Source organism: Folsomia candida, unplaced genomic scaffold, assembly GCF_002217175.1.
Source record: "Folsomia candida strain VU population unplaced genomic scaffold, ASM221717v1 Fcan01_Sc004, whole genome shotgun sequence".
Taxonomy (NCBI): Eukaryota; Metazoa; Arthropoda; class Collembola; order Entomobryomorpha; family Isotomidae; genus Folsomia; species Folsomia candida.
In genome coordinates, this window is record NW_019091196.1 from 2,106,708 (window position 1) to 2,123,701 (window position 16,994).

At 34.0% G+C, this 16,994-nt stretch overlaps 1 protein-coding gene across 2 annotated transcripts in view; it reads left to right on the forward strand.

The window, feature by feature from the left end:
- The window catches only part of LOC110848293 (Down syndrome cell adhesion molecule-like protein Dscam2), a 102,887-nt gene that overhangs the window by 43,891 nt on the left and 42,002 nt on the right, over window positions 1-16,994 (forward strand). For both annotated transcript variants that reach the window (XM_035851022.1, XM_035851023.1), the window contains exons 7-16: window positions 1,159-1,279; window positions 3,057-3,256; window positions 8,312-8,602; window positions 10,707-10,851; window positions 11,895-12,046; window positions 13,970-14,080; window positions 14,417-14,575; window positions 15,511-15,662; window positions 16,650-16,722; window positions 16,799-16,867. In XM_035851022.1, coding sequence (XP_035706915.1) covers window positions 1,159-1,279; window positions 3,057-3,256; window positions 8,312-8,602; window positions 10,707-10,851; window positions 11,895-12,046; window positions 13,970-14,080; window positions 14,417-14,575; window positions 15,511-15,662; window positions 16,650-16,722; window positions 16,799-16,867 — 1,473 coding nt within the window. The remainder of the gene's footprint in view (window positions 1-1,158; window positions 1,280-3,056; window positions 3,257-8,311; window positions 8,603-10,706; window positions 10,852-11,894; window positions 12,047-13,969; window positions 14,081-14,416; window positions 14,576-15,510; window positions 15,663-16,649; window positions 16,723-16,798; window positions 16,868-16,994) is intronic.

Here is a 16,994-nt window from a genome sequence, read left to right on the forward strand (position 1 = left end):
CAAAAAAATCAGTCACTAAAAATTTAATCTAGTCACAAGTATTTTACCAACTTGAAAAATTAGCTTACAAACAAACTTTGTAACTTTACTCAGAGGCGTCTTTTCATTTTATAAGAGTTTGCAAAATTATGTTGCGAAACTTATGGGTATTACAAGGCTACAAAAAACTGTGTTAATTGTATCAATATTACTTAATTTGTGTATTAAGATTTATGCATCTCATACAGAGTTATGGTACGGTTGATACAAAAAAAATATTAGTGTGTGAAATTGCTAAAAAATTCGCTTCCTTGGTAATATTCGTTACCAAATTTATGGTGAAAATTTCACAAATTTATTTTATTTATAGGGTTTTTTTAAACCAAGGATTCACTCCTATTTCTTTACCCGAATTGTTCACCGCAATTTTTTAGAGTGTATCCAACTTGGTTGGTTGAATGGGGAACAATTGACTCCCGGTCATTAATGAATAATTGAATTTTATGTAATTGTTCGCCTCTTGAGGAAATGTTTTACGCAGACGAAATCGTTACGTAACCCGAATACGAAGCGTTCTTTTCTCCTGCGCATTGTGCAATTTTACGCAAATGACAATGACACCCATCCAGCAAATTCGTTTCGACATATTTTATACACCCAACCAAATATATGTACATTCGTGGTTTGCTTTGGCTCAATTTCTCATCTTTTAGGCCAGGTTTAAAAATTAAGAATATAAAAAATATCGGGAAAGTGGAATACTTCCAAGTTTGCAGAAAGAAAGGTAGAAAGTTAAAATCCAATTGAGTAATAAAACTTGCAATAAAATTTACAAATTCTATCTATATGTCAATTTTTTATTATTTTTATTTATTTGTGAATTAAAAAAAATAATAGTAAAACAATATATATATATTTTTTAATTTGAAGATGAATTTCAATTCCGTTAGTAATTATTGGAAAATAATATTATGATAAATGTCATAATAGATAAACGAGTTTCCTCGTGGGAAAACCATATTGACTGAATAAATACAAAAATTCTACATTCTTTGAGGAAAATCGGGAAGTTTTGCATATTTATTTCGAATGAGCCGAATTCAACCGAATTCAACCTTTCCAGTGGTTCGAATTATTGCATTTCATGCTTAAAATCCATTTTTTTTAAACTTTCTCCAGAACCTGAGGGACCACAAGCGGTGCGAATATTGAGACAAAGGGAGACTAATTTACGCGTTCGCGCCGGTGAAGAAACGCACCTTTCCTGTCACGCGGAGGGAAACCCGCCACCGTCCTTTTCGTAAGAAACCCCCATTTAATCATGGCTTATTAATTAAGCTAATTATAATTAGTAAATATTTACCTAATTAGATTATTATTCTTCCAGTTAGGCATTAAATTAAAAAAAACTAAACATACATGCCTGTAAATTAAATTTACACAATTTTTTAAATCCCATTTTTCATGATTGTGTATCATTTATTTGGAAAACTACAAAAATTCCAATCTGGAGTTTTTAACTGATATCAGTACAAAAAATCTTGCATCATCTATTTCAAAATCAAATTTTAACAACAAAGGTCGTTTCAACAGCTTATCTTTTACTGGTTTTTAACGAAAAATCATAAATGTATGTCTTCACGGCGTTACGTTTCTACAAATAACGTACAATTTTTAGTTCATCTTTACCATCTATCTTACAAATGAAAATAATTAAATTAGTTTAAATTCAACATAAATTAAACTTATATAACAATTTTGGCATAATTATTTATTGCAGCTAAAAGTTATGTACGCGAGCAAAATTTGTTTTATGCATGATTTATTTGAGAACAGAATACAAATGCAAAAGAAAATGCAAAAAAATATCAATTATATTTTTACCTGCCCGATGTCTAGCAAAGATTTGGGGAAAGTTGTGCCTCCATAATTTGCACACGATGCTAGAATATTCTGAAGTTTGCATGCAAAAATCCAGAGATTGCTATTCTGAGCAGGTATTTAAGTACTTTCTCTAGTGATTGACGTCAAGAGGATTTGAGTCAACAGATTTGTTGACCCAGTTTAAAATTGCAAATGGCAAACGAGATTCGTTTCAGTGAGATTTATTTTTTTGAGGGGATAAATATATCAAGGATTCCAAAACGAGTTTGCATATTCAACTTCAAAAGAAAATAGTTAAGCAAAACAATTGCCCTGAGCTTTCAAGAATTTTCGTTAAATTGAAATTTTATTTGCGATTTGCAAAAATCGTGGAGAAAATACGTAACTATTTACATATTGGTGATTTCATAATTACATTTGTATTTTGGTAAACAACATCTCTTCAGATTTCTCAAAACCTTATAATCCTTCCTTTTCCGAATTACGTGAAAATTCCATCAGGGAAATAGATAATTTTATGGAAAAAGCAGGCAGAGTTATCACTGGTATTTGTAAATTTCCAGACGTAATTATGGTGTGATGTCGACCTCAATTTGAGTAACAATAAGCTCGTAACTAAAAAATATACAGTTTGCAGTATATTTGTAATGATTTTGAGATAGCAGGTCATGCTTTTTCAAAACAAATTCGCATCAGTTAAAAATTGCCATTATACTTTTTGAAATTAGGCCGAATAATACAACGCTTTCGGCACAATTTTCTTGTCAAATTAAAACATCTTCAAGTTTCTTCTATTTGTTACTAAATTTCAGGTTATATCGAGAAATTGAGGGTGTTTTATCTCACATAACTTCCACTTTGAACAGACTGCCGCTTCTCGTAGGTCTTGGTAACATTCAAAAATCCGTAGATTCTGCAGAACTGTTACAAAACTTTACAAATGGTTCAAGAGAAAATTAGTTTACAGTACACATTTTTGTAAACTTTCTCAAATCAAGGGGGTCTTTTATTTTGTAAAAGTTTGAATAATTTGTTTACAAAATTTATAGATTTTACAGTTTATTGCCAATAACTGATCCTGAGTGAATTACCTCATTTATTAAAATTCAGTCCAATAATATAACACATTCTACACAATTTTCTCTCCAAATCAAAACAAATTTAACTTCCTCGTTTTTATTTCTGAATTTCAGGTGGCATCGGGAAATCGACGGTGTTTTATCTGACCTTCTTCCCACGTCGAAAAGGCCGCCGTCTTCGTCACCGTCTTCCTCGCCGCAGAATAGCGTGGTCCACGTGGCGCAAGTGCGGCCTCAGGACGCGGGCTCGTACCTCTGCCGCGCCAACAATTCCCACTCCGTCGACCAAGCCGTCGTTCAACTCGTCGTTTATGGTAAGCTAAGCAAAATAACAAGCAATAAATTTTCATGAAAGTTGCATATTGAAAATTTTTTTGGTAATTTTTTTGAAAAAAATATATATCCCACTTGTCACAGAAATTAATTACTGTAAATTTTGAAAACTTTAAAACAATTAGTGAGTTAGTAAACCAATCTAAGCGATCAAAAGGTAAATGTATACCTATATTCATAAATTTGCATACTGGACACATTTTCGCAAATGATTTTGCATTTTTTATTATTCAATCAGATTCTCCAGTTAAAGATGGGTACAATTTCCTTGATAAAATTTCAAATTTTGTCCGTCTATGCGAATTCAATTAGCGTGTAAACAAATTAATTACGCATTGAATAATCATTTCCAAGAAGTTGGAAATTTAAAATGTCGAAAATGACTGAAAGTGAGAACTGCATATTTCATAATATTGGTAAGCTTTCTCTCAATTAATTAGGCAAGTACCGTCAATTTTGCAAACTTTCGAATAATAATTATCGAATTAGATAAAATTTATTTTTTGTTTCAAATCTTGTAAACAAATTTGAGATTTAATATTATTGTTATAGTACAAGTTAGACGTTGTTCATAAAAACCTGTGAAAATTTGGTACAAAAACAGTTGAAAAGATTTTGGGTCATCCTCACAGAAGTTAAAAGAAAAATTTGTATCTTTTAATTAACTATGATTTCGAAATTTTTGAATTTATCATTCACCACTAAAGCACTTCATAATATTTTCCGTTTAGTTTACAATATTTCTGGATTTTCCAAAGTACTAAATATTTTATAAATTACTATTTGAAAAATCTGTAAGTTCAAATTTATTTAAATTACACACTTTGAAAGAAAATTGATTGTCAAATTAATTTGGTTAATAATTTTGGTTAATACTTCAAATTTTACGTTTTCTTAGAGGGGTAAGTAAGCTTGTCAACTCTGAAATGGGTACATTTCTGGGCCAATTTCTAAAACGTGGACAATTACAAGATACAGTTTCTGCAAAATTTCTAATCATCACAATTCACAATGAGTTTTGTTTAGCTAAAGGCTAAAAAAAATTCAGATGCACAAAAAAAATCCTTACAAAAAATTGCTAATTTCGTCAAACTTCACAATCACAACACCCCATCCATTACACAATCTTAACAAAAAAAAGCTTAACAAATGTCTTTCTTGACTCGTAAGTGAAATGAGTCAAAGGAGGAATCAATCCGAGTCGAAGAGGGATTTGAAGCGGGAGAGAAAGTCAAAGTGAAAGTGGAACAGGACAGAAATGGTTTTATTGTAGAAATAAATTTGTTTCGAGATGAAGTGAAAGTAGACCCGAGGGGGCGATATTTACACCAAAATGAAATGAACTCCCTTTCACTTTCTTCGTTTAGGCGGAACTTGGCCTCATGTAACCGACATGGCTGGCTGGCTGTTCGTGATCTGATATCAATAGTTTCAATTTCAATCTGAATTGTCAACACCGCCATTTTTATTTGTTGGCAAAAGTTTATGAACGCAACTAGTCCTGGCAGGTGAACAGAAATATCTTGCCTTGAGATTAGATAACTTGTGCTAATCTTTGAGGATGAATTTGATAAAAAATCACTTGTGCAAAATTTATTATTTTGCAACTTATTAATATGTTCAGCTAGCCCTCGCATAATAGGATGACATTCTGTCTGTCTGTTTATGATCAGTAATTCAAATTATCAACAACGCCGTTTTTTATTATTTTTTTTCCAAAATTGTTAAAACGTAACTAATCCTGGCAGGGATATGTACTTTCGTTGTCCTGAACTTTATATAAGAATATTTTTTCAAAATTTATTACATATTTGATACTTATATTTGCATACCATCCAATTAATTTGTTCAATTTGCCGATAATGCCGATAAATCAATGTTGTTATTACTGCTTACAAACATTAGATACCAGAAACGATGACAAGTTGGTAACAAAATCATCACCGTGTAGGCAATATCGGCGTAAATAAATAAGGGTAATAACCCAAATTTAACTTGCTGATATCAATTTTTCCCGTTTAATTGCATGATCAGAGGGCGAAAATGTATTTATTTTCAACTTTTTCATTTGATGATGACCCACGGAACTTTGTGGGTGTGTTCGCTAAATCGCATAGATCACAAAAAGTTCAAAATATTTTCACATATTATTGCATATTTGTAGATTTTCAGACATCATAAATATTTAGAAATATTTAGGAATATTTCCGCCATTGTTTTGAAAATACATACGTAAATCTGTTACATTGTTTTTTCAGAATTTAGTAAATATTTCAACGATGTGCGACGAATATTTTTGCTTAAAGAAATTTGGTCACAAAAAACAGTAAATAATTATTGGGGCAAAAAACCTGAATTTATTCTTTAATTTTATACAACTAATCGTAAAATGAGATTTAAATCTAAATAAATCAAATCTTAAAAAAATTCAACTTTTCAACAGTGGTAGATTTCAATACCTTTTTAGAAAAATTCTGAAAACGCAGATGTATAAACTCATTATATATTTAGATCCGTTCCAATGAGTTGCGGCTTCCAAATGAACATGAAAAGACTGAAATGAGATGAAATACACAGATTCGAGCTTTGTGACGTTACACTATTGATTATTTTACTCGAATTGCTATTTTTCATTTGATTTTCGAACAAACAAGTAAAACAAACACGGCTTAAAAAAATTGCTCGGGAATGATTTACGTTTCAGCAGAAAATTTTCAATTTTTACTCGAAAGCCGTCCCAAACAAATAACCATATCCAGTTAAGTTACACGAAAATCGTTTTTTTACATTTCCTTGCATTTTAGTCCTACACAGTTAAAAAAATAAATTCTAGACAGAGAAATAAGTAGTTTTTCAAGTTTTTTTTACCCCAACAATTGGTCAAATTTGAATAGGGTTTGTCAGTACTGCCAGGCCCCGTTTTAGGTATAGGCGAGCTAGGCAACCGCCTAGGGCGCTAGAATTTGAGGGGCGCCGGCAGGCGTCCCTGTATGTACACTAGATAAAAACAGAATTACTTTCTCTCATTTCATTTCTTTGCGGAATTTTTTATTAGTTGTGGATTCTTACAAATTTTAAATGTCCACGACAAATTGTAAGTTAAAATACAGAAGTGTGAGGTGGTTATCTCCGATTTTGACCGGGCCGATTTTAAATTGTTCACGCTCAGAAATAAGAGAACTAAGAATGCTGTGCTTAGAATTACTTAAGTCAGGAGTTGATAGAAACTCATTTTTTAACTTTTAATTATAACATATGGTTTTTGAGTCTTGAAAGTTTCAGAAAATCTCGCAGCACGAAAATATCAGCTTTTTGAAAGTGAACAAATTATTATGATTTAAGGGAACTAATTCTAAGCAAAAATTGTGCTGAATTTTTTAAGTGGGTGAAATTGGAAAAATCCAGGTATTGGCTGCAATTTTATTTTCATGCAAAACAAAAAACTTGGACCGCTTATTTTTGAGATTAATAATTTACAAGTAGTCGCCCCTAGGGTAGGTAGTTCCGATATTTCGAGATTTGAATTTTGTATTTTACCTTGGTTACACCTCCAAAGTTTCCAAAAATGAATTATAACTTGGCTACACCCCCAAACTTCCCAAACTTCAGTTATTACTTGGTTACGCCCCCAAAGTTTCCAAAATCCAATTATTTTGAATTGGTTGTATCCCAGATTTTCTAAAATTGAACTCTTACTTACACCCCCAACTTTGCTAAATTGAATTTTTCTTGGTTACACAATACTTGGTTGGAATTCTTGGCCGAAATTAATTAAATTAATTCATAAATTGCAGGATTTCGATATTCAAATATCGAAATATCGAAATACCGAAATATCGAAATTATGCATTGTTCAGCTTGCGGAGATAACCACCTTACACCTTTCCTCTGTTAGTATGAAGCTTCTGTTCCATAATAATAGTCAATCATTTTTCAAGAATTAAAATTAAATCTGTAGTTAAACCTATTTAAACAATTGTCATTTGTGTAAATGAAATTAGTGCAAAACGAAAATATGTGTACGATTATATCCATAGTGAGGTGTAGTAAAAGTACTTTCTAGCGCCGATGGCATGAGTACTGCAGGGGCGCCATTATAGTTTTGCCTAGGGCGCCACATGGCCTAGAACGGGGCCTGAGTACTGCTATCATTTGGTGATAAATTAACAGATCCACTAATGAGGATTAGTTTTATCGTGATTATATAAAGCCTGTCGGCTCGGGCTGCGCGAACCTGTACCGACTGCAAAGGTTTCCCTTGAACGACACGACTTTCCCCGTTGTTCGATGGATGCCTGGCTGAGAATGGACTGATTGATGGATTTACGTGTTCGCTGTCCTGTCCAAAGTGAAAGTTGGCTTATTTCACAAGGCGAGAAAGTCGTCAAGTCCAAGTGTCGTGTGACGAAGAGTAGCTTACGAGGTGGCGGTAGCCTAATTTATGACTTTATTATTACGCGACTTTTGTGGTGGATATAGAAGGGAAAGTGAGACAAAAAAAATGTAGCCCTTTTACGCTTAAATACAATGGACGTCTCCCACCCAGCGAATGATCCCCGATTTTGAGCAAATTGGTGTCAATCGATCACAAATTTAATTAATATGCAATTTGCAAACGACAAAATCTCCAAATGCTCAGCGATATTTGCAAATTCATCCAACGAGAATCAAACTCCTAGTTAATTTGCACCGTCAACCGTGAAAAAGTTGTCAGACATGACATGTTTACTAATTAATCACAAAAATACAAAAATTAAATTTTAGACCTCCAGACTATACAAGATATTTTCAAAAAAATCAACCGCAAACGATTACTTGTTGCCAATTCGCACATTTATAGCACGGTTTTGTCAACTTTATAAGATTTCCAAATTTGCAAATTTTATCGATAATAAATCCTTATTACAAACATTACAAATTTAACTTATCGCATATTGATGTAATAAAATGGGAATTTTTAATTTTCTAAATGATTTGAAAAACTTTACAAATTTTTTGACACCAATTTCCTAACAAATTACGATTTTTTTATACAGTTCCTCTCCGCGTGCAAGTGTCTCCTCCGACGCAAATTGTGGACGTGGGGCGATCCACTTCGCTCCGATGTCTCGTTTCCGGTTCGCCGGTCCATTCCGTCGTCTGGCTCAAGGACGGCGTGGCCCTCGCCGACCTGGAAAACGGGCCCAGCTCCTCCCCCAGATTCCAAGTGGAGCCTCGCGAAGTCTTGAAATTGGTCCATGTTCAGCCGGACGACGCGGGGATGTACCAGTGCCTCGCCTCCAATGACTTCACGACGGGGCAGGACTCTTCCCAGATACGGTTAGGATGTAAGGATAAAGCTCAATTTTGAATTTTAAAAAATATTTTAAAGAGCATCCACTAAGGTTTTTGACTGCCCCGTCAAAGGCGCGCTAGGCGGGAACACAGCGAAATTAAATTTCGAAAAAATTATTTTTGAATAGACCAAGTTATAAGCTTTCCATCGATATATGTCACCAATTATTGAGTCATGGCTAAGACTAGAAAAACTTGGGTTGAAAGGCAAGAGTTGAAAAAAAGAGTGATTGAGTTTCACAAAAATCGAACAAACTATGATTTTAAAATCACTTGGCACTTTTTCAAGCAAGAAGGTATTCCTCATTCAAATGTCAACTCTTACATAAAAAAGTACGAGGAATCGAATGAACTCAAATTCGAAGTCCCCACTGGTCGACCTGCAAAGCTATCGACGACAAAAATCAAAAATCGGATTTAAAAAATCTTCAAAAATCATCCATCAACGACAACGGCTGGCGCCGCAAGTAAGGTCGAGATTTCAAAAAGCTATCTGTGCAAAATCAAAGTCCATAAACTAGGGATTATAGCCAGGGCAAAAAAACAGCACCAACTTACAAACCAACACAACAGGAAAGGGTTCTTGCATGCTGCAAGAAATTGTTGAAGAAGATTCGGGGAAAAGTGGTCATCATGGGCGATGAGCCCCACGTCACAGATGACACTTCAAATCTTCCAGGAAGGCATTTTTTCCATAGTTCCAACCCCTGTGAAGTAAAATATGAAGATAAAGTCCAAAAGAAAGACCAATTTCCAAAAAAATGAAGAATTTGGCAACACAAGTCTGGCATTGGTCATGTTTCCGATCCCGTCATTTTGGAGGGCACTGTAAACCAGGAGGTTTATCTTAAATCATGCATTAAAGGGGGATTGGAATCTTTTATTACTACAGATCATAAAAAAATAAAGTTTTGTTTGGCCTGACCTCGCAAGGTCCAATGAGGCCAAGAAGGTCACTGAGTACCGACATCTGAAAAAAATTGAATATGTGCCAAAAAATGGAAACCCACCAAATTTTCCTCAACTGCGACCAATTGAGAAATTCTGAGCGCTGACTAAGTCCAAATATTCTAAGCTTTCAGAAAAGCCACATACCTTACCATACAAATTTAAGAACAGATGGAAGAAAATCAGCTTGAAAGTAGGTGCAGTCTATGGGCGGAATTTGACGCGAAATCGGAAGAAGAAAATGCAAACTGTAGCAGACGGCGGAATTGAATCATTAAAATTTGAACTGTATGGCAATCCAAACCCTTTGGTAGTAAACATATGCAACTTTTTTGAAATTGCATTAACTGTGTAAAAAGTTCTGAGCATTTTATTTCGTCAGTCAAAAACCTTAGTGGATGCTCTTTAGGTGTATCTACGTAGTAATTAATCCGAACCTGAAAATTTGTAAAATTTTCAAATTATGCGAGGTTAATACGATTAGGATGTAAGGATGACGCAGAGCTTTGAAAAAATGTTTGTTGCTTGTAATTACTTTGATGAAAATTGAAGAAAGAAAGTTTTTAAAATTTCAACTTCGCAGTTTTTAAGGGATTCACGTAACCTATTTAATCTACGCAGTGTACCACAAATCAAAAACTTTTCTTGGTTGCGTGTTTGATAGAAATAGAATTGCCAGTTTGAATTTATTTTTTTTTAGTTTTGCCTAAGTTACACGCCAGATTTCATTTATTTCCTTAGTTTGGGTCCGTTTTATGAGTATCAGATATACCAGGCGTAGCAAAGAGTGGATCAAAAGTTTAGGGAGAACAAGTGTCTAAAATAAAATGGCACAATAGATTTTTACCTGCTAAACAATCGAAAGTTTACAGAGCTTACAGAATTACAAACATCCCCGCCTGAAATTCCTGCAATTAGTATCTTTCAAATTTCTCAAAATTACTGCGTACTATTTATCAGTTCAAAAAAATGTTGAGAAAAGTATTTAAATTTAAAAAATGCATGTTCCAGGTAACCAGATAACCTCTCAGATTTTCTGCCTCTATTTTTTGAACGAACAGTAGCACATAATTTTTTTTGTATTATGAACCTACAATTTGTATTTATAAATGAAGGTGTGTCCCAATTTTGTTTTCACATTTTTCTCAGCCGTCCTGCCCGAGCTGTTGTATCGCTTTTCTGAACAAACGATCCAACCTGGTCCTTCCGTATCGCTGAAATGCACCGCCGTCGGAAATCCACCCCCGCAATTCACATGGACTTTGGACGGCTTCGCACTGCCGGAAAGTGAAAGGTGGGTGGAGAAAGCAAAAATTCTAACTTACAATGGAGGTCTCCCAACGTATGCTCATAGATTTGAACCAAATTAGCGTCAATCGGTCACAAATATAATTAGGTTGAAATTTGCAAATGGAACTATCTGCCAATGCGCAGGTTTAGCGGAGATATTTGCATCCAAGGCGGGAAAAAGGCGCAGCAAATTTGGAAAACGACAAATTTCCCAGCCTGGAGGATGCGTTTTCTCCTCCTTTTACGCAAATATCTCCGCCAAACCTGCGCATTGGCAGATAGTTCCATTTGCAAATTTCAACCTAATTATATTTGTGACCGATTGACGCTAATTTGGTTCAAATCTGTGAGCATACGTTGGGAGACCTCCATTGTTAGACGCACAACTTGCACTATCAAGTTAGACGAGATTCATATTGATGCAATTCGTGCGGTCATTGTTAACTTTGTAAAATCCGTAAATTGTGTAAAATTGTTTTATACACTTTTACCCTTGGTCTGAGCAAGTTTCACAATTTTTGAAGCTAATTTTTCTCGAAATAATTTGTAAAAGTTGACGGATTTTACAATGTTACCAAGGACTTTGTGAATTGCCTCAATTGTTTCTCTTGCCTGCGAAAGTTTTTTTAACAAATTTTACTTTAAGTCAAAGTGTAGACTTTCACAATTCCCAATAGTTTCAAAAGCAAGCCAGCGATATTGTAGTTTTTGTTTAATGTAATAAACGTATCAATGGGTTTAACGCCAAATTTGATTGTTGAAAAATTTATGGAATTTATTAAAATAATTAGATGAAGAGCGTCATTTCGCTTTATAACATCTTGTTATTAACATAATGTTCAAAAATTTATATATAGGTAATTTCATAACGTTTCGTAAAATTTCCAATGTTCGACATTTGTTAAAAGATTTTATGGGTTTCAAAATTCCTGAAGAACTTTTCCATCAATCCTTGTTGGAGATTTATATCTTTCAATTGCACTCCACATACGCCCATTTTTGCTATTTTCAGAAAGTTGTGATTAATTTTTCACCAATTTCTTACAGATTTTTGGTCGGCCAATACGTCACGATTCATGACCATGTGATCTCGCACGTGAACATAACGCAGGCCCGGGACGAGGACGGCGGGCTGTATGCTTGCCAGGCCAGAAACGCCATGGGCATCGCTTTCCACACAGGAAGACTCAACATTTATGGTAACCACGTTAATTTTTACATGTAAATTAGAAAAACAAGTTAAGAGTATCTTTGTAACTTTTGTAACAAAGTATGACAAAAATATACAAATGAATTAAAGTGCTATTTACTATCGTAACTTCGTTAAGTTTAATTTGGAAATGGTGAACAATATCATCTCACAAACAAGACGGGATTATTGTTTTAAGAAAATAACAACATGTCGTGGAACTTATTCACAACATTTATTTGGATATTGCGACTTTTCACCCAAGCCTTGCTAACTTTGTGATACCCTTAAACTTTGTAAAATTAGTTTACTAAATTTTCACAATATCAGTAACAAGATGCCGTTCTCATCTGAGGATGAGTAAGCTTACAAATATTTCTAAGCTAAACATCCTTGTAAAAGCTTGTGAGTTTACGGATTTTATGGATTTATGAAGTTTGCTGATTTGCTGATATTGTATATATTTATGGTTGAATTGTGCTAAAAAATCAATTCTGAAAATTTCCAGCATGCTTGTTAAGACGTATGAATTTTCCCAAATCCACGTGTCAAACCTATAATAATTACTCCAAAATGGAGATAAAATTTATTAAAATTTACAAAAATAAAAAAAAATAAATTGTCTTCCCTCCATATGTCATGCATCGCTACTAATTTTCATTAAATACTCTTCAAAATTCGGTTAAAATTCATCAAATTTCATAGAACTTTATAAAAATTATCAAAATTTAGTTTGTCCAAAACTAATGTCATGCATCCCTCAAACTAGTTCAAATTCAAATATCCTCCCCACAAAAAAATCACATTATCCTCCCTTAAAGATCACCCCCTCCCCCCAAAAAAACCTTGTAAAATTAGCATATTTTATTTTTATCGCGTACAAGAACAATGAACCCTCGTAACGAAATCTTTTCTCCACACGAACACAAATCAGACCGCATCATCTCCAATTTATCATATTTTTTATGACATTTAGTGTAAAATAAAGTCGGGGGAAGTGCTCGCAATAAAAGTGGCAGTTGACCCTCTTGTTCAGTTTCACTGGAAACTCGTGTCGTGGGAGAAAGTCCGTACTTTGTCCCGGAAGAGAAAGTGTGAGCAGTAAAATAATGTCCCTTCTTAGGAAAAGTACTCCTTGTTCGAGTGGATTTAGTGCATTTTCGAGGAGAAAGTGGAAAGAGAAAGGTTTCCAGAAATGATTTATTGTCCATTTAAATAAGCTGGATCAGTTTCGGGCACTCTTAATAGTCTGAAAAACTAGGCCAGTATGAAGTGTATGTAAAGTTCGTTGAAATAATCGAGACAAAATAATCAGAAGTTTACTGGCAGCATTTGTTTACACAGAAAATTAAATACCCGGTATTCTGGCAATTTTATCATGTAACCAGCGTGGTTATAATTTGTTTACAGCAAAATTCAAACTTCTGTCCCAGATTTATTTAGTGTGTGGGACCAGGGAAAAGAAACCCGGAGAAAGTTGACAACTCGACTTTGACTTTCTTTTCTCTTCTTGTGTCGCATTTCATTAAATGTTTCCTCAACTTCAACTTTCCCCATGTATTATGTTACTTGTGTCCGTAACGCGTCTTTTTTCAGGCGATTTATCTCATTTGTGGGTAAACCAGTTTATTTTATTGCATCACTCAATTTACTTTTTATCCCGATCGAGGAGAAAGTAATAAAAAATCGGGGTAATTTTGTGGTTGTGAAAATGTGGTGTTATTTTCGCGAGAGAAAGTAGTTTCCCCTAAATTAAATAATGGGTCATTTATGTAAGGGAATTATTTTAAATTTGTGACAGAAACACTATTACCATGTTCGTAACCATTATTTGCCGACAAAATTAAACTTGTCGGCAAATGTGTGTGATGCGAGTTTCAATTTTGTTTATACTAAATGAGTAAAATTTTTTATTCCAAGTTTGCTCTTTCAGGTCCCCCTTTTGTCCGACCCGTTCCTCCGATAAAGGGTGTGGCTGGGAAGAATTTGCAGATCCAGTGCCCCGTCTCAGGATATCCCATCGAGAGCATTTCTTGGGAGAGAGGTAACTGATAACTAATAAAATGATACGGTTTGCAGACAAGTATAACTTTATCCTTAACGGTATCGAACTGGAAAATAATTATGAAAAAACACGACAAGTATCTATAAATATTAATGAATAAGTAGAATTCTGAAGTTTCCCAAAACGGCGTGTTTACGATACATTTAAAGAAATGTTTTATAAATTTCCACCCTGCATTTTTTTCTTTCATGCTTTGCAGTTCAAGAAATGTAGCAAACCCGCAAAAAACGAAACACGAATTTAGTTTTCTAAAAATTTAAAAACGTGAGCTCGTAATGAATAACCGGGCATTATTGAACTTTTCGCACACCTTAGGCGGCAGTCTTCTGCCCGTGACGAGAATGCAGCGCGTCTACCCGAACGGAACGCTGATTTTGGAGCACCTTCAGAAAACGGACGAAGGGATCCTCACCTGCCACGCGAAGGGCAGACAAGGACAAATTTCCTCCAGAGACATTCACCTTCGTGTTGTCGGTTAGTTTCGCGTAATTTATTAAATATTAGTAGTTACGTAAATTACTCATTACGCAAAATTTGAATTTTTATAAAATCCGTAAAAGTTTATACCTACATTTACTTGAATTAATAGAAAAATCAGAGTACATTTTTTTGTTAACCTGTGTCTCCAAATTTTATAAATTTGCACAATTTACCGGTCAACAAAGATAGGAGTGAAAAATTTTGTGATTGTGAAATTTTAATGCCACATTGAATTTTATTTTCAAATTGAATTGAATGTAACACTTTTAAGATGAATTAAACTCCATATTTATACGAGCGACTAACTTCCAAAGATCCAAAAATTTGAAAAATCTTTAAATTTATCTCTCCAGAATTTCGATTTTCACAATTGTAATAAACAATTCGTATTCGTACAACCTAAATCAGTGTACCTTGACAAGCTGACACAATTCACGCAGTCCTTGGCAACTTTATAAAATCCGTAAATTTTGTGAAAATGCCTTATGTAGGATTCAAACTGTTTCAAAATAAAAAGACTCTCTTGATCCGAGTAAACTTACAAAATTTTGGTGGCTAGTTTTCCTCAGAAATATTTGTGAAAGTTTGTAAGTTTACAGATTTTACGGATTTTACAAAGTTCTACTGTGTTTTAATTGTGTAATTGATACGCAAATTTTGCCTTCAAAAATTTTAACTTTATTAAACGGCCCGATTTCATCAAACTTTCTTCTCCTAAATTTAGACATGATATCTTTTTGATGGTCAATTTGTGACAAAATTTGATCTTCTCTTCGCCACTCAAATATTTCTCATGGTTTCATTTATCCCATAAATTTTACTACGACATAAATTTTTCATGATACAAAGTACCCCATAAAATTTCGTCTTCCTCGAAATTGGTGATGATCACGGTTGGATTTACATCCGAACCAAATTTGTGTCTTCAGTTCCGCCGAAGCTGATGCCGTTCCAGTTCATGAACACGATTTTGCGGGAAGGAATGCGGGCGGCGGTTTCCTGCCAACTGCTCGAGGGCGATCGACCCATCGATCTCGTCTGGGAATTCGAGGGGAAACCAATCTCGGGAGGAGTGGCCAATGTGAGTTGGAAAATTTGAAAAGAAAAATTCATGTAAAATCTGAGAAATTTAGGAGTAACGAATGTGAGTTTGACAAAAATTGACATAAGCATGGGCCAAATTACTGCAAAATCCTATCAATTAAGGAGTAACGAGTGTGGGTTGAAAAATTTGTGAAAGAAAAATCCATGCAGAAACTGAGAAATTATGTATGAAATATCATTTCAGATTGTGCGACCATATTTGCCAATTTGATCCTTTTAAGCTGTGAAAAGAGTGCAAAATTAAGAATTCCATTTTGATACCACATTTTCGTTGTCAATGATCGAACTAGACTTTTTTAAGTTGTCCTTCAATTTTTTTTACGTTATTTGCGATTTTTTAAACATCGATTTGAAATCATAATAAATTTGTATTCACTTTTTGAATATTCAATTCCACAATATATGTATCTAGAGTTTTCACAACCATCCTTTTTTATATTTAATTTGCTAAATCGACTTCCTATTCTTACAAAAATGACAAATAGTTATATTTAAAAATGAATTTATCCATTACTTTACAAACTTGTATACTCCACGTGGGGATTGATAAAGGTATCAATTTCTGTAAAGGATCCCCCTGTTAGAGTACAAATAAGGCTCAAGCTTCACTAACAAAAAGCACACAAACGCGAAATTTAAGGCTTCACAGAGTTTCATAAAATTAATTAGTGACAAATTATTTAAAACTGTCCCCAAATTTGGTGAGTACACAGGTGTCGTCTTAATCGATGCAAAACGGCTCGAAAATGTAGTATAATTTGATCAGTAAATTGGATAAGAATACTTATCCAGTTTTTTGTAACTTCTATGTGAGAAAATGATCTTTCGGAGTCGAAAAACAGCAAAAAATCGTGTAAATTTGTCGTTTTAGTCCCCACACACAGAGGTCTTATATTGTCTTCGTGCTTATCTATCTGTCGATAACTCTTGTTACATGTAAATTAACTTGAGTCAAATTTGACAGGGCATTATGATTCGAGTTCCGGACGAGTATTCCTCAACATTGGTGATCGATTCGCTTTCTTCTGTCCATAACGGTGCGGGAAATTAATTCATTTAATTAATTGTTAAAATTTTGGGTAAAATAGCTAATTTTGAAATTTCCTTATTTAGGGAAATACACCTGCATCGCGGAAAATTCAGCGGGACGAGAACACTATTCTTCCGAGCTTACGGTGCAAAGTGAGTAAACAATTTTGCACAATTTAGCCAATTTTTGAATAATGAATTTTATATTGGATTACCTATTCCAAAAGTGGTCTTTGCTTGTAAGTGGTAAAATGATTAAAATTTTCAAAATAACAATTTG